We start from the raw sequence: 18,653 nt of genomic DNA on the forward strand, positions 1-18,653 counted from the left end.
TAATTGGGATGTGTAATGCTAACTTTTAATTTCAGTTGGTTGGAGTGTAAAAGTTAGGGAAGATCTATTACATCTGTACAAGGCATTAGTGAGACCACCTCAAGAGTATGTTGTGCAGTTTTTGGTCCCTTGATGGAAACGTATATTAACATGGGAGACAATTCAGAGAAGGTTGTCTGGGATGAGGCAAAGATTGAACAACCCGAGCCTGTACTCATTGGTGACCTCTTAGTGGGTAATTACTGTATGGTTGTTTTCCTGCATGGGAGAGCTTTGGACCAGATGTTATAGTATCAGATGAAGTTTAGCTTGTTTAAGACTGGGATGAGAAAGGATTTCTTTTAAAGTCTTTACAAGTTTTTATTGCCCCAGGAAGTAATCCTTGAATAAAGATCCTTGTGATGGATAATCAGTAGGACAATCAAAGGTTCTGGGGGAAGAACAGAGTGTTAAGAATGTTGATTCATGAGTGGCAGAGCAACCTCAAACAACTGAATGATTACCACTGTTCCTATTTCTTATAGTCTTATGGAAGTGGAGCATTGTGTTATTGGTTTCCACACTCACCAAGAATTTTTGAATCACTTTTTAAATGGTGATTTAGTAAACATGATAAAAGTGGTTGTTGAACTCATTTAAAATCAGTAGGTTACACTTAATTTTTTTTACCCCAAGTTTCATTGCTTTTAACTTTGCACACTATGTTTTTAATTTTAATGAAATAACAATGAGTCGTTTCTTCCCAAATAAATGTTCTTTATTTCAAGTTTCAACATGTTTAATTCCTTACACAAGAAAGTCAACTTTTCTAACAGGTTTCCTAATGGATACCAACTGTAATCAAATGTTCCCCCATTATACCTTTCCATTGCAAACATTTCACAATCCCAGAATATACACATATCAATGCAGCACCACATCAAGTAAATAGACTCCTACCTGTACGTCATAATACATTTTAATAAAACATAGTAAGGCCAGAGTAAAAGTAAAAAGTCAAGATTTCTACCCGAGTTAGAAATCTGAGTCGAAGTGGTATGAAGTCAAATTTTGGATTTTTTTCCTATTTTACCAAAAGTGTATTTGTGTCCAACTGCCGATGCTATATGGTGCTGTTGTTTAGTATGTGAATACATTACCATGATTATATTTCCAACCATGCTATATTGGTCGTAAGGGAATATCCGTAGTGTACTTTTCAAAGTAGGAGCACAAAACTTGAGATTAACAGTTCAAGCATAATCTTTGCAGTCCCACGTGTAAGCATGGGTGCTTGGAAATGTCATCAGATCACACGCTGGCTGTCACATGAAGCCCAGAGAGATATAATCTCCTAAATTTCACTTCCATTGCTTGTGATTTGGACTCCCAACTGAAATCACCAGCTGGGTGGCAGAAATGAGAATATGGTCAGATGATACAGAATGTTTGGAGGTAAATGAGAATGAGGAAATTTACAGTGGGAAGGTGGAAGAGAAAGACATCCAGACAAGGTATGTTTAAGACTGATGTTGACCTTGCTTATCCCTCTTTCTGCTTATCAATTGGAATCTCTGGCAGTATCTCTATGAAGCCCAACAAAGACGCAGTCATCACAGAAACCCTAATGTTGTGTTTTTCTAAAGAGTTCTGGTGTCCCTCTCAGACCTCAGAGTTGAAATGAAGCACAACATCAACACACAAGTGGGTGCCCCTTTCCCTTCTCTTACTCCCAAGCACCCCTAACCCACCTCCTATTCTCCTCAGAATCACTGATTTTTCAAAGTGGGTATTGTTTTCTCTCACGGAAACTATTCGATGCAAGTCAAACTTTCACTGACAGTCAAGGCAGAGACTGGCAAAGAAATAACAGCATTCCTTCCATGAGCTGGGTTAAGTGCTAGATTAGTTAAGAATGGTCATTATTCAAGAAATAATCACGTTGAAAGCTGCCAGATGGTTGTAAAATCCTAAATAATTCATTGTTTTCTACACGGTGAAATTGAAAGATCCAGGCAGATCTTCAAACAGTTCCAGGCCACGCTCATCAGCTGATACTGTGACCTCTAAAACAGCCCTGCAAATCATTCTGTTCTGAAAAATATCATTAAGGACCATCGTTATTTTCTTGGGATAACCAGCATGGGTACTAAATGTAAACTTGTCAATGTATCTTCTCAGAAAATACATTACTTAAAAACCTTCTTGTTCCCTGTGACATTCTTCTGTCTCTATTGTGATGGAGATACTGTTATTTTGTTAGGGTGATGGCTGTTATCACTGAGAGCAAATTCCAGAAAAGGATATTTATAAACAGGTTGAACAAACTATTGCAGCATTTTTGGCTGTTTATCATGGTATAAAGAATGAGTTTCCTAGAAGATTTGCTCTTCATCGATTTCATTGAGATAGTCCTGGTCAACGTAAATCATAAAGCCAGTAAATAAGCTATCAGCCCAGTTACGATCATAAACCAAGCCGTTCTGTTCAGAATAAAAAATCTGCAGCCAGACTTCATCTTTACGCTTCAAGTACATGATAGTTGAACCAGAAGCCACGTCATAGTTACCAGTGTTAGCATCGAAGGTCTTTATACGATATTGACCATTGTGCACCAACCCAATAGCAAGGTGTTTATTGGCCAAGGTCACATCATAGGAGAAGTAGTAAATGCCAGGTATGTAACATATGAATTTTCCACTGGAAACATTATAGTGTCCTCCTTCATTTAAAAGAACCTTATCAAATTTGATGGGCATGCGTTCCTTGGGGTAGCTGTGGGTGATGGCTACAGAGAAGGCAGACCTTGCTGTGTTAATGCCACAATTGCAGATTCCGGGCAAACCAGGCCCACCTTTGTTTCCATTTGTGCCTTTTGGTCCACGTATTCCTGTATTACCCTGAACACCTCTAAGGCCCCTTGGTCCTCGGGGGCCTGCTTTGCCAATAGCTCCCCGTACTCCCTTCACACCAGGTTTCCCACTTCTTCCTTCTTTTCCTCTGTCACCTGAAAAGAAAATGAGTTTATTTTTCTCGACATGATTATAGAGGTTCAGTATTGAAACAGAAGATCAAGACGTTCTGGAAGCATAGTTGGTCACAAACGTGTAAAATCGTGTTACAGCAGTGACTTCACTTCCAAAGTATTTCTATTATTGTTAAGCAGTTCATCCTGAGGTCACGAAAGGTGAATCATGAATACAAGGTCATTTTTTCTTTCACAAACCACAGCTTAAAGAATCTCTTTATGTTAGCATGAAGTTTAAGGAACCTGCCAGAACAATCACTAAATCCAATCATAGATATTTCTGTTTGTTATTGTGTGCTTTCCATTTTCTTTCATGACAGTACTGTGTGTTGTAATCCTTAAAATGTTGCATTTTTAATGTTAAACTGTACAACTATCTAGAGTGGACAGTAAAAGTTAGTAATATGTTAGTATTGCATTATTTATTTTCTGGTCATTTACAACACTTGTTAAAGAATTTAGAATTTACTCTGAAACCCAAATCCATAATGGCCATGTGATAGCTATTGATTTTCCAGGGCCCAAGAGAATTATTGCTAACTTCAGCTTTCTACTGTGGCAGCATGGCCTTTCCAAGCATACGGAATTGTCTGTGACAAAGTTAAACTTCTAGCCGATATTCCTTGTTCAGTTTCTTGTTGTAAACAAGTTAACAATGAGGTCTTGGAGATCTATGTTGAACTAAAGAAGACAATGGGGTTATGTTAATTGGCTTGCATCAAACCAGACCATGGCTAGGTTATTTGCACCATTGTGATTGAGTTTAAGGAGGCTTAAACTTGAGCCAGACAGATTTTGTCACTTAGCCCGTCAAACATGGTCACAGGTATAGTTGATCAATCGATAGTTGGGACAGTTTGCGTACTCAGAGAGTCAGCCCTCACAGCATTAATGTGGGTGACTGGAAGCACTGTGATCAGGTGCTTTCAGACCATCTGTGTGAATTACTTTGCCCCTGCAAAGGTATCTGAAAAAAGTCACATGCAGATAATGTCAACTGGTAGAAAAACAGTATAAATGTTAGAAAACATTTTGGATTGTACAAAATGACAAGGAGAATGACAGAAAGAAGAACTAGAATTCATTCCTCAGCCTTCAGTTTTTGTGACAGATGACTTGTTCCTCTGCAACTTGTAGGTACGTTCTTTTACTTTGTAAGAATTGTACTTGTGTTTGGATCTCTGTAGTTTATAAATCTTTTGGAATTTGGACATATTTTATAAATCAAAAATCCTTTGTGATTGTTAAATATGTGTTAAATGTTCATCCAAACTAGACAGGGAATAAAGCTAGTCTCTGAAGAGCAAGCTGATACAGTATAATCTCTCTTTAGAGAAGGTACCCACAGATACCCTCAGGTACCCTACAGGTACCCACAGATATATCAGATGGGCTTTGAAGACAGTGAATCTAACACTATCACAACAGAAGTCAAGCTTTGGTCTAGAATGGTACAAATAATAGAACTATATGTGTATGGTTCCATCCCACACCATTCTATTATTATACGTGGACATTGGTTTCAAATTAGTTAACAAAATTAGGAAATAAAGTCTATTCACATCTTTTAACCTTATAAAGGACTGAGATTGGAGGAGTATTAGGGTAGGGAAAAGAAAATGCTGAGTCATATTTCCTAGATGTTTATGATTTTATAATGTTTAAAGTCCAAGGAGTTTGATATTTAATTATCATTTGTTATAGACTAATTATGTTATTGAGTGCTGTCTTCTGAGTTTTCATGCCTGTCCAACTAACCCAGGTGTGATGTCCGATCGCTCGAAGCATTGAGCTGATTTGGAAAGGTCAAGAACAGCTTTCGGGCTGGGCAGTGAGGTCTAGGCCCAGAACGTATCGCTGTGGTGGGGCCCTGGCCCTAATGCGAGGTACGATCCGTACTTTGGACAGCTTAAGAGCCAGCCTAGATAGATGGGAAAGCCAGGGTGTTGGGAACAGAGGTGGGAGTCGGGCAGATTTCGTGCTGAGCCTGTGAGACTGCCCTGGCTTTGTGACTGTTTGCTCCCTGCTAATATGATGAACTGAGACTGAAGCTTGGGCCTACCCAAGGCTGTTCCCAGGATTTGGATCTAAGGACTCAATTTTGTTCAGAATGCTGTTGCTCAATTCTATTGTTTGCATGATTTGTGCTTTTTCTCTCTCTTTCTCTGCATATTGGGGGTTGGTCTTTATTTTTTTTATTGCGTTCTTTCAGGTTTCTTGCTTTGTGCCTGCCTGTAAGCAGATAAATCTCAGATTTGTATAATTAATACATACTTTGATAATAAATGTACTTTGAATCTTTGAATATCGTAAATAATGCTTGATAATGCACTAGATTTATAATTTAAACTATATAATTTTAACAGATTTGAAATCTTAATTTACTAAGTTTAAGAACTTTATGAAAACATTTCTATTCTAAACTTTAACTAGTCCTTAACTATATATAATTTGAACTATAGTATAGGTTACTTGATGTGAGGCTATTACTTTGCAAGGTGCACATTATTACAAGTGTGATGAATTGTAGTAAAACTTGTAAATATTTATACAAGTTATCTATCTCTTTATGACCATGCTCTCTGTATGTAATCAAGCAAAAATATTGACAGCCAGATTTATAAATTCCAGACATGCCGATGGAAAATACTGAAAGAAGCAACACCATTATTTTACCTTCTTCTCCCTTCTCTCCCTTTTGACCATCCTTCCCATCCATACCATCTTTTCCAGGGAATCCCATTCGTCCAACCGGGCCTGGAGGTCCAGGATATCCTGGAGACCCACGAACTCCCGGAGGACCAGGTGCACTGCAGATAAGCTGGGAAGGATCAAACGTAATGGATGACTTTCGGTTGGTCGGGAGTTGATTGGCAGCATGGGATGTAAAGCAGGCAAGAAGCAGCAGCCAGAGCATCATCCGATCTAGGAAAGTTAACACAGCTTATTGTTTATTGCTTTAAGCGGCGTTTCATTGAGCTCAAAATCCAAAACCCTGTGACAGTTCCCAAGTTCAGAACTGAATGGAGGCTAAATATGAAGCAGGCCATTTGTGAAAAACACGGGCATTTGGAAAGGAAGTTGTCTTGAGACTGAACGTTACAGAGACAGCTCAATACTGACCTTTGCCAGGTCAGTTGGACCCCTCCATATTTGGCATAAGGAGGAAAAATAAATGGGGCAGTATGTAGAAAGCAAATAGATACAATTTGAAAGAGGCTGAGGGCACATGTGAGATTACCTACAACTACCTCTTGTTTTAGGTGTACGATTTGTGTGTACAACAGTCTCCCAGGTAATGATGGGTGGAGGAAGTCTAATTATGAAGAAATTGTACCTGGCTCCCACAGTAGTGTGCATTGCTCATTTAATCATTTTATTCCCTCTATTTCCCTTCCTTGCTGTTTAGATCTCTTTCTATCTGATATTCTGCAAGGACATAAAAGGGATTATTCTGTAACAGGGTTTACTAACAGTGACATTACTTAATAAGTGTACAGCCTTCTATTGTGATGCTATCAGATCTCCTTCCTTATAAGTACAGATTGTTACAATTTACAAGCCAGCAGAGTTATTGAAGGGGGCCTCAGTTAACCCTAAAGGTCCCGTCAAATGGATCTTATAAATAAAGACATGGGATCAACATTGTATATTTAACAAGAAATTAGGCTACATCTTTAAAGCAAACCAAATGTTTCCAATAATCTGAGTTGGTTTGGATTTATTAAATAGTTTCCTCTGGCTACTCCGTGAGTTGCTTCTTTTGTAATAAACTTCAGTATTTATTCCTGTAAAGTTTAGTCAAGAAGAGCCACAATTTCCTTCCTTTAAGAATTCTACCATGAATTACAGATGAGAATTTTTCTTTGAATCTTCATGCATAATTTCCCTGGGCCTACTCCCTACTCTAACCAGGCTAAAACTCACTAAAGACAAAGCATGAATATGTAACTATACTCTTCACTTCTACTATGCCCCAACACACGTGACAAATTACCCATAAAAAATGCATAACACAAAATACAATGCAGACAGAAAATAGATACGTGGCTCCTATATCCCAGCCCCTTAATTATTACACTATAATAATTACAACTACATACTGCTAAAAGTAGGAGACATGAAATCTTAACATTATTCAAATGTTCCCTTTCTTTTTTCTTCCAGACAAGTCATGCAACAGTCACCTAGGCTAGAGGCTACCAGCACTTAGCCCAGTACAGAGTGACCTTTACCACCACTCTCTGTCAGGTCAAAGTCGTCGTGAAGCTTCTAGAGCTGTAGCTCCTCAAACCTCTGCCTCCTGTAGAAGACAGATCCTGTTTATAGGCCGACCCAGACAGTTGGTCTTGGTCTTGATGCACATCTGCTGCACAAATCCTCTTCTGTCTGGAAAGACTTGAATAACTCTTCCCGTGATCCATGAACTTCAAGGTGCTGTGTCACGAACTATAACCTCGATATCTCCTGGAAGAAAATTGTATTTTATACCTGTCCACTCCTGATGTCCTTGTAGCTGTGGTAAATGCTCTTTGACCCACCATTTCCAAAGCAAGTTTGACATGCGTTGGACTTGCTTCTATCTATGATAAGCATAAATGTCTTCCTTTTAGAACTCTCTTGGCAGTAAGGATGGGGAGCTCTTCAGAAACAACAGGTGGTTGGGTGTTAATGCTTCCAATCATTAGGATTGGATGATGCTTTAGCAATCGGACCACCATTGATAATGGACTCTACTTCACAGTGAACTGGATGGAAATCCTTTTCATCAAGATTCTGTACCTTTATAGTAGAATTGATGACCTTTTGAACACTTTCTCCCCTTTTCAAACTTGAGAATTCATCTGGTAATCTCTTTCTTTGGCAAAAACTAATGATCTCCATTTTAGCCTTTCCGAGCTCCCCTCCCACCCCCCCGGAAGGACAGTCTCAGTCAATCTGACCTTCGACCTTCTCAATCTCCCCCCCCCCAAAAGGATATCCTTGTTGTTCTTCAGTGAAGTTAGACTGAACTAGAATACTGAATAAGATACTCACTTGCTTTCTCTTCTGACTAAGAAACAAGAGCAGGTTCTTAAATCTAAGATTCCAGGCCATTGTCTTTCTCAATCAGGTCTAGGGCAAGAAGTAATGGATTATAGGTATTACTGCATTTGCCTCCTCTGCAATCTGAGCGACATTCGTTGTTACAATCCCCTTTACTTTCGGATCATCTAGCATAAGTTCTCCAAAACAATCAGGATTCACAGGCCGTTCGGTTTCAAGCTAAAGAAGAAACTGAGGTCCGGTCACCCGTGTCTTATTCAGAAAAGTCTTCACCTTCAGCCCTCTGAGGCCACATCTGCTGGGTTGCTTGAAGAGTTTACATACCTCCACTGAGATGCTTGTGAGACCTTAATCTCTGAAACTCTGTTAGCAATGAAGTTTCATTCTTGATATATTTCAGCACAGAAGTACTATCAGTCCAAACGAGTGAGCCCTGAAGCTGCATGTGCAACTCCTTCCTGCACAAGGTGTCCATGCGGCTTTGCATCGTAGCAATGATGAGCTCCATACGAGGGATAGGAACCAACTTCAATTGAGCTACCCTGGATTTTCCCATGATAAAAAAAACTATCCACCTGAGAACAGGCAAAAACAGGCAGGTCACTGCTCCATAACCACCTTCGCTTTCATCTGCAAAGTGGTGTAACTGTGCAGCAGTAACTTTACCAAAATCCAAGGGTCTCACCCATCTAACAACCGTGAAGACTTCCAGCGGGCAGGGTACTTCCTGTCAGCTTGTCCCCTCATGAGCAACTGATATTGGTATAGCATTGTCCCAGCCAAGCACTTTCTTACATATACCTTGTAGAATCTTCTTAGCAGGTAACACCACCAGACTCAAGATTCCTAAAGGATCATAGATGGAACTAACATTGGAGAAGGATCCCTTCTGGTGAGTGGTCTATCTTGGATCATGGAAGTATCAGACTGAATGCACCATTGCACTCTCTCCACCAAAGGAATATCTTGATCCAAATCCAAATCCTTCCTATCCTTCGCCTGGTGCTCTTCTGGTATCACAGATAGCACACTATGTCGCTTATCCATGTTGTGAGTCAGAAACTGCCTTTAGCACAAATGGATACGTCATGATAGAGACGCTGCTTCTTCCTCAGCAAACACTGACACAAGGCAGTCATCAACATCGAGGCAATGCAAAACTTTAATCACCGTCTTGCGGCTCCAAAGAGACTACCTTTCTATAGTCTTGGCTGCGGATTGCATCAGGCTACCAGAGAACCCTCTGCAGATCTGCATCTTCTGCAGGTTCTTAAATCTGATGAAACATTGAATCAATAACTGCCATGATCTCCACTGATTCTTTTCTGAATCTGGTCATGACTCCAATCAGTGAGCTAGTAAGATCTGTTCTCTGTGAAAGCGGAGCATTAAGTGATATTCCCTGACAAGTCCCTGACAACATGAACTTCCCCTTTTCTGGGGTGATGAACATCATGATGGGGATTATACCAGACTTTTCCAGATTCTGTGCTGGCACACTTTCAGCATGACCTTTGGAGATGACAACCGACATGAAAGCTGTGCCTTCGGTGTGAAATGACAAAACCTTTTCCTTAGACTTAGAGCACATTGTTCAGCAGGCTTATTATTAGGCATGTTAACATCCTTCTTCCACAAAGGTAAACTAGTCGGGTCATGCCCGTCCACCGGTTTTTGCAGAATTTGCAACCAGCTCCATGAACTTCTGGTCTTCTCTTGACAAAGTGGGTTGTTCATCTTGACTGCATTCAGGGCAGTCTGCCTTGAATTGCCACTGCCAAAGCTCATCGAAGTTCAAAAATGAGCTCTTGTTCACTGTTAGCTCTGGCTGTGCACAGTCTCGTCCATCACCATGATCTCCTTCCGGTGGTCCATTCCCAGTCCAACCCACCATTGGACTAATTGCATAGGGTCCATCATTAACACTGTGAATGACTTGCAATGGCACCAATGCTTGAGGTACATTTGTCCCTATCGGCAGCTCAATTTCTGAATCAATCTCTGGCAAGTGGAGGTGTTTCAGCTGAGGTCATCCCTGTAGATCTCTCTGATGAGGAAAGTGCCCTTTGTAGACAAGCATAATTTCCTGCATATAGATGTTAGTTAATTCACAATCGTTTTCAACATCTAAGCTGGCTGGTGGTGTAGTGGCAGATGGTCCTGAGTTCAAACCCAACCTGGGCAGCAGCAGTATCTGTGCGGAAGAAAGGCCTGGTAGTCTACTTCCGTATCTTGCCACAAAAACTCTATGGACCCTATGGTCACAAAGAGTCAGATTCAACTGAACAACTGAGCACCAACAACAAAGCCAGTCACTTTCAATCTTGAAGCAGTGCAGCTACCCAGGATCTTCTCTTGACCCATGGTGTGCAAGAGAATGCATGTCCTTTTTCATAGAAACATAGAAAACCTACATCACAATACAGGCCCTTCAGCCCACAACGCTGTGCCAAACACTTACTTACTTCAGAAATTACCTAGTGTTACCCATAGCCCTCTATTCTAAGTTCCATGTACCTGTCCAGGAGTCTCTTAAAAGACCCTATTGTATCTGCTTCCACCACCGTCACCAGCAGCCCATTCCACGCACTCACCACTCTGCATAAAAAAAACTTACTGCTGACATCTTCTCTGTACCTACCACCAAGCACCTTAAAACTGTGCACCCTCTTGTTAGTCATTTCAGCCCTGGGGAAAAAGCCTCTGACTATCCACACGATCAATGCCTCTCATCATCTTAACACCTCAATCAGGTCACCTCTCATCCTCCGTTGCTCCAAGGAGAAAAGGCCAAGTTCACTCAACCTTTTTTCATAAGGCATGCTCCCCAATTCAGGCAACATCCTTGTAAATCTCCTGTACACCCTTTCTATGGTTTCCACATCTTTCCTGTAGAGAGACGACCAGAATTGAACACAGTACTCTAAGTGGGGTCTGACCAGGGTCCTATATAGCTGAAACATTACCTCTCTGCTCTTAAACTCAAATCTCATGGGTGATGAAGGCTAATGCACTGTATGCCTTCTTAACCATAGAGTCAACCTGCGCAGCAGCTTTGACTGTCATATGGACTCGGACCCCAAGATCCCTCTGATCCTCCACATTGCCAAGAGTCTTGCCACTAATGCTATATTCTGCCATCGTATTTGACCTACCAAAATGAACCACCTCACACTTACCTGGGTTGAAATCCATCTGTCACTTTTCAGCCCAGTTTTGCATTCTATCAATGTCCCACTGTAAACTCTGACAGCACTATCCACAACACCCCCAACCTTTGTGTCATCAGCAAACTTACTAACCCATCCCTCCACTTCCTCATCCAGGTCATTTATAAAAATCACAAAGAGAAGGGGTCCCAGAAAAGATCCCTGAGGCACTCCACTGGTCACCGGCCTCCATACAGAACATGACCCATCTCCAACCACTCTTTACCTTCTGTGGCAAGCCAGTTCTGGATACACAAAGCAATGTCCCCTTGGATCCCATGCCTCCTTACTTTCTCAATAAGCCTTGCATGGGGTACCTTATCAAATGCCTTGCTGAAATCCATATACACTACATCTACTGCTCTTCCTTCATCAATGTGTTCCCGTGAGGCTGAGCTTGTTCATGAGGCCCACTGTTCAGAACATTGCTGTACTTCCTTGATCTTCCTTGATAAGTAACCACTGTCTTGTTACCCTTCTTGGACTTCATTTGTACTGGAATTACGTGAAGTTTACCATCATGATCGCCATTCCCTGTAAGGCCATTAGATACCAGGGTACTACTCATTGCTGTGCCTGAATTTTTCACAGCTTGTTTTGATTCTGCACTCTCTTCATCAGAGTGAATATGAAGTATGCTGGGATGCCTGCCACTACATATCTTGCATGGAAAAATGCATTCTACAATCCTTGCTGACGTGTCATACACAAAAAACCAAAGCAAAAGCCATTTTATTTTAAAAAGGGAATTTTCTCACCATGATCTTTTTCCTCCAGCTGAGGGCACAAATCCAACATGTGTTCACCCTCGCAGAACAAACAAACCCTTTTGGCTGACGAGACCATTTCCCTTACATTAGTTCCAGGTTCAGTTTTAGCTTTACTTCTCTCAGTGGTAACAGTAGTGGCAAAGCTGCTTCCTTTAGCCTTAGAACGACATTGTGACTGAATTTTGTTCACAGTTTTGCTTGGTGCCGGTGAGGTAGCTTCCTATGTATTCCCAAACACCAGGTGTGGAACAACCTTTACTTGTCTTTCAATAAAATTAACAATGTCGGTGAAAGTAATTTTACAGTTGTGCCTTCCTTGCAGTTTACAGTACGCCGTTCTCCAATTATCACAAAGCATATTAGGCAATTTCTTTATTACAATCGACTCATTGGCTCTTGCATGTACCACACTTCTTCCACGTCATTACAACAACCTCCAGGAAACAGGCCGTAGTCTTGCAGGGTGTTCATGTCTTCAAATCTGATAGGTGCCTAATCAAGGTCCTTTTGGATGTAGCCTAATGCTACACCATAATTGCCTGTTTTGCCTCAACACTGTTCTTAAAAACCCTCATTAATGCATAATACTGCAGTGGGCCACCATTGCAGATTTGAATCTCTCTTTTAGGCAGAGATGAAATACATTTTTGTACCAGTAAGGTTTTGTCTCTTCATAACATCCACAGTACTATTCAGACCTCTATCATCTAAACAAGAGCATTTCTCTGCTGTAAGTTCATGTCCTCATGAGCACTGTGAGCTGTTGGATGTGATAGGTTCAGATACCTCCTTAGTGCAGGCTGAGAGTGAACACCCTGTACTGCCTCTTAGGGTCCTGACTCATGTTTCAGACATTTGAGGGACAAATGAATCAACACTGAGTGTGTTGGGTTATCTCTGTGCCCTGTCAATATAGGGACTCACACCATAGGACTGTCCCGCTGGAGCACATTCAGTGTTCAGTGTCCATCTCACTTCTAGCCCTTCACACATTAACTTTCACCATCTGTGTGGCAATTCCTTCCTGCAACTTCAGCGACTCCTTATTCACTGTAGCTGCTCCTTCCCCTTCCATAGCTGTTTTCCCTTTTCCGTAGCTGTTCTTCCATCTGCTCCTCTTATTCTTCCAGCGCACGTTTGTCATTCAGTAATTGCCATTTTAATATGTGCGGGAGAGGTATTAGATACAGAAGATGCTCCGCTTGCAGCAGAACGTGGAGCATGGGACGTTGGACATTCTGTTTCTCAGGTTTGCATCACCCTGTGGGTTCTTCGCTATATGTATAGTCAAAACATGTAGTCAAAATATGTATAGTCAAACCACACTCCCACCCATGCGGCAAATTACCCTTAATAAACACAAACACAAAATACACTACAGATAGACAGAAAATAGATGCATGGCTCCCACAGTCTTCAATTCTGCATAATATATATTCAATCCTGTTTTTTTCAAAAAAGTTAATTTTCCTTTCATTTAATCTTTTGTTGGGCTTAATTCCATAGGCCATAAACAAGAAAAATGTATTTGTGCAGTAAACTTTAATACTTGTGCATGTCCCCAACATTTCACAGTTACAAATGCATCTACCATTGTGATGTAAGGAAGCACAGCAGCAAATTTTAACCAACACATTCTGAGTATTACTTCAGCTGTCATACCAGTCACATAAAATCTTACTGAACGGAATGTTTAGGGCCCTTATGCTGGCTCTTTGAGAGAACAATCAAAATAACTCTTATTCCTTTTTCTCACTCTCAAACATTTGTCCAATTCCCTTTCCAAAGTTACTACTGACACTATAGCGTCAGTTTGGGTCCAGTTGATAGCATTTACATTCGCTTCAAGGCAGTGAATTCTGCCCTCACTCCAGAAACATAAGCACAAAAATCTAGTCAGATACTTCAAGCATAAACTGATGCAAAGCCATCTCTCCGATATGTTAACCCAATGCTTGTTTAATGTCTAGAGGGCATAAAAGAAAGATCTTGCGGCACTGTTTAGTCAGGAACTTGTCCCTGCTGTCTGTGGCTAATATCTATTTCTCAGTCAATGCCATTCAAACTCTTTATGGGAGCTCTTGACATACAAGTTTTTGCCTGCATTACACCAACGACACTTCAAAAACACTTAGTAATGGATGCCTCAGCTTCAGGGTGTCCTGAGGGCACCATATCAATGTACGGTTTTTATTACCCCTATTCATTTGTATGAACAACACAGACAAAATACTGGTGGAACACAGCAGGCCAGGCAGCATCTATAAGGAGAAGCACTGTCGACATTTCGGGCCAAGACCCTTCTTCAGGACTAACTGAAAGGAAAGATAGTAAGAGATTTTAAAGTAGTGGGGGGGAGGGGGAAATGCGAAATGATAGGAGAAGACCGGAGGGGGTGGGATGAAGCTAAGAGCTGGAAAGGTGATTGGTGAAAGTGATACAGAGCTGGAGAAGGGAAAGGATCATGGGACGGGAGGCCTCAGGAGAAAGAAAGGTGGAGTGGGGGAGCACCAGAGGGAGATGGAGAACAGGCAAACAACTAAATATGTCAGGGATGGGGTAAGAAGGGGAGGAGGGGCAATAACGGAAGTTAGAGAAGTCAATGTTCTGCCATCCGACTCCTAAATGGACATTGAACCCTTGAACACTACCTCACTTTTTTAAAGTATATTATTTGTACTTTACAGGAATTTTTAATCTATTCAATATACATATACTGTAATTGATTTATTTATTTATTTTAATTATTCTTTTAATTTTTCATCTATGTTATGTATTGCATTGAACTGCTGCTGCTAAGTTAACAAATTTCACGACACATGCCAGTGATAATAAACCTGATTCTGAGTTGCTTTTTTTTTTAATATAAATTAGATTACCTAAATTGTTTGTCAGAAATTAATTTCAATGAAATAACGATGACAAATTTAGTTACCCATCACTCACTCTCACACACACACACGCACGTCCAGTTGTACATTATTTTTTATTGAAGCAGTACAGCTGAATAAAACCTGCCCATTAAAACATAACGACTAGAAGGCTATTCACTCTCATGAGCCTGCTGTGACCATTCAATAAGATCATGGTTTTATCTATGTTTAAGTTCCATCTAGCCTCAGTACTGGGTGTACTCAATGGCTGTAAGGGAGGTTAAAAGTAGGCTGCAGTTGCAGCCTTCACCACTTACATGAGTAAAGATGGCTATTGGACAGGAAACAAGATTGGCTAGGATTATTGAAGCTATTATTACTATATATGGCCTGATAGTCCACTCTCAGATCTGAGGTGTTACTGATTTTCAAGAATTACCAGTATATGTTCACCACATTCCTGAAACAAATTGCATTATGCTCTCTCCATCTTTAAAAATACAGGGGTAAATGTGCTTCAAGGAAGATTTCAGGCAGAAGAAACTCCTGGGTATTGTGCTGTGCATCTGAATCGGAACTGTAGTGAGGTGGGAATGGAAGCTGTGGGTAATAATGAGACAGGCCCGTATAACTGTGCACATAGGTGTTAGTGATTTACAGATTACTAGCTTGCATTAATTACGCATTACCACTGACACAGGCCTCAAGAAATTTGGCAGTGATGGCAATATTTAAGGAAATTCCATATTAACTTATAAACACAGTCATCTGGGGAAAATCAGTCTTAATTCTCTTCAGTTCTGACTTTAAGCAACAGATGTTAATGATCTGCAAGCACAGCCTGTAAATAATTGGGACAAGTCTTGCGGGCGAAACAAATTACAGTTAAATCGATACTTCTCATAACGTGCAAAAGCAACCCCCCACCCACCCATGCTACTCAGCTCCTAAGCAGAGATTGCAGATTAAGAAACTGCAAGCAAGATGAACTGTAAGATGGTAGGACAATTGTTTTGTTCACGTGGCCAAGTTTGGTTTGGGGGGGGGGGTGGTTTGCAGTAACTTTGAAGCAGGGAGACACGAGGGCCACCTGTCACACTGTAATGAAGGCGATTCAACCCAGCCTACAGGTGAGTCCTTGAGTATGTGGGTTAGGGGAAACAAAATCCAACATTTTGTTTTCTCTTAACAACATATGAAATTCCTGCTCCTGGATCCATAACCTACCTCTATAGTTGCTACACCTCTGTAAATGGTAAGACAGCAGCCCTAAACATTTGTGCTTGAATTTTATTGCATCCACAAAACTAGAATGACATAGCAATTTGCAATAGTAAAGTAGTCACACGTACTTGTTTCAAGGCAGCTTGTCCATTAATGTGTGTATGGTATTGGGTGAACGTGGTGAGGTCAGGACGCTGGAGCAGGGATCCAATCACAGTCCCAGTACCGTGCACACAGTGATATTAATTGAGTAACAAATCCCAAGGTGCAAACAAAGTCAGCATCAAAGTTCAGGCAGAGATCAAAACATCCAGAGAAACCCAAAAACCAGAATCAGGAAACAGGCAGAGTCAATATTCAGACAGAATATTGGAAAGGCTCAGGAAAATTCACTGGCACAATCTGGCAATAAACAGGTGAAAACACAGGACTGAAATACACTGAGCGATAAACAGAGAGGCAGATGATAGGTGGAGCACAATGAGACACAGGTGGCAGCAATACAGGTAATAATGAGAAACAGGTGAGAGACGCAGTACTCGGTGATACAGGGGCCAGAGTGGAGCAGGAGCGGGGACAGGAGCACATGACAATACAAAACCACAGACTGACAGCTAGGGGGAAACACACACAAAGACAGAGTTCAACTGGAGGTACCTTCTTCTCTCAACACTGGTTTTCAGCCACTGGCCACCTGCTTTCAAACACATAGATGCCATGACTTGAATTTCTTTGCCAAGTTTCTTTTGAAATATAGCCTCCTTTTGATGAATTAGTGGCAGTAAATCAGCTCATACAATGTTCTCTCTACAAGGACATCAATATCACACTATATAGTTGTGAGCAGCATTTATCATTTTTAAGATGTTAGCTCTTTAATAATTTGTCAAGCAAGGCTGCAACAATGTTTTAAGAATGTTCCATGAATGATACATGAAGAGGCCTTGAATAAACTCTAGAGATTTTGTTATAGCTTATTGTGCCTTATGTGCAATATTTCTGTACACTCAACAACAGCCGTCATTAGAGGTTAAGAACCAGTTAACATACTCATTTTACAATGGCAGTGAGGAAGGGATATGGAAGGATTGCAGCCATCGACAGTAATGAATTATTCAAGGGCTATGTGAGAACGTAGAACATTATTGCACTGGACAGGCCGTCTGGCCCACCGTGTTGTGCTGACCATGTTGCCAATTTATACCCAATGTCCCTTTCCTGTGTACCACCCATAACTCTCCATTCCCTCCATATTTATGTGTCTATCCAAAAGCCCCTTAAACTCCCCCAGACTGCCTGATTCCACTACTGCCCCGGTAAGCTATTCCAGGCACCTCTGCATTTACAAAAAAAACAACCTTCCCCTCATGTCGCCTTTAAAATTCCCCTATTTAACCTTAAAAGCATGTTCAAAGTTCACAATAAATTTTATTGTCGAAGTACATATATGTCACCATACACAACCCTGAGATATATTTTCTTGTGGCCATACTCATTAAATCTTTAGCATATAATTCAGATAATGGTAGTAGAATCATTTCAAGCATGTATAAGGGGTTGTCAAATCTTAAAACACATTCGACTTCATACATTAAAACAAAATGGGAGAAAGAAGGAGGGATAATTATATCTGAGGAAGAATGGACAACAATATGGAGGCATCAATGGAAGTGTACCAGTTCACAGAAATGGAGGGAGTTTGGATGGAAAAACTTGATAAGATATTTTATTACACCCTCTCAGAAATCCCATTATGATAGTAACCTCCCTGTTTGCTGGAGAAATTGTGGAAATCAAAATGCAAATCATTATCATATTTTTTGGGACTGCCCTGTTATCAAAAACTATTGGAGGGGGATACACAATGCCTTACAAGACATCTTTAAATATGAAATACCCTTAGAGAGAAAGGCCTTATATTTTGGATATATACCTCAAGAATGGTTAAAAAGAGATAAATATTTAATGAATATACTATTGGTGGCTGGTAAAAAGACACTTACTAGGAAATGGTTATCACAGGAGAGCCCAACTTTAAGTACATGGATGGAAATTACAATGGACATTTACAAAATGGAGAAGATAACAGCATCTGTTAATCATAAGCTGGAACAATTTGATTCATACTGGGAAAAATGGTTTAACTACATAATGCCTCATAGGCCTGATTTTATTCACAAATCAATGAATTTGTTGTAAAAAAAAATCACTCCCTACTTGTACATAGTTCTTTCCTTTTGCTTATTTTTTCTTTCCACTCTTTTCTATAAGTGTATACCTCAGATAAATACTTTGTGGAGATTTGTGATATATATGATTATATGATATATATGCACAATGTCTGAAATACATCTTATGGAAATGTTTGTTTGATGATGAACTTCAATAAAAAAATAAATTACAAAAAAAATCTATAGAATTGTAACTATAACAGGATGAATGAAAGACCGCCCAGCCAGAGTGCAGAAGACAAAAAAACAGTGGAAGTTCAAATATTTACATTGAGTAGCAATAAATAACAGGA

The 18,653-nt window shown here is 40.4% G+C and overlaps 1 protein-coding gene across 3 annotated transcripts in view; it reads right to left on the reverse strand.

Annotated features, from left to right (window-relative positions):
• Positions 1-745: 745 nt before the first annotated feature.
• LOC132405141 (complement C1q tumor necrosis factor-related protein 2-like) overlaps positions 746-18,653 on the reverse strand; it is a 37,252-nt gene continuing 19,344 nt past the window's right edge. For 2 of the 3 annotated variants that reach the window (XM_059989843.1, XM_059989844.1), the window contains exons 2-3: positions 5,684-5,932; positions 746-2,986 (exon numbers count right to left, since the gene is read on the reverse strand). In XM_059989843.1, coding sequence (XP_059845826.1) covers positions 2,355-2,986; positions 5,684-5,927 — 876 coding nt within the window. In that variant the 5' untranslated portion in view covers positions 5,928-5,932 and the 3' untranslated portion in view covers positions 746-2,354. Of the gene's footprint in view, positions 2,987-5,683; positions 5,933-12,020; positions 12,221-18,653 lie in introns of those variants that run through there. The other variant, XM_059989842.1, reaches the window with a different exon arrangement.

Source organism: Hypanus sabinus, chromosome 15 (assembly GCF_030144855.1).
Source record: "Hypanus sabinus isolate sHypSab1 chromosome 15, sHypSab1.hap1, whole genome shotgun sequence".
Taxonomy (NCBI): domain Eukaryota; kingdom Metazoa; phylum Chordata; class Chondrichthyes; order Myliobatiformes; family Dasyatidae; genus Hypanus; species Hypanus sabinus.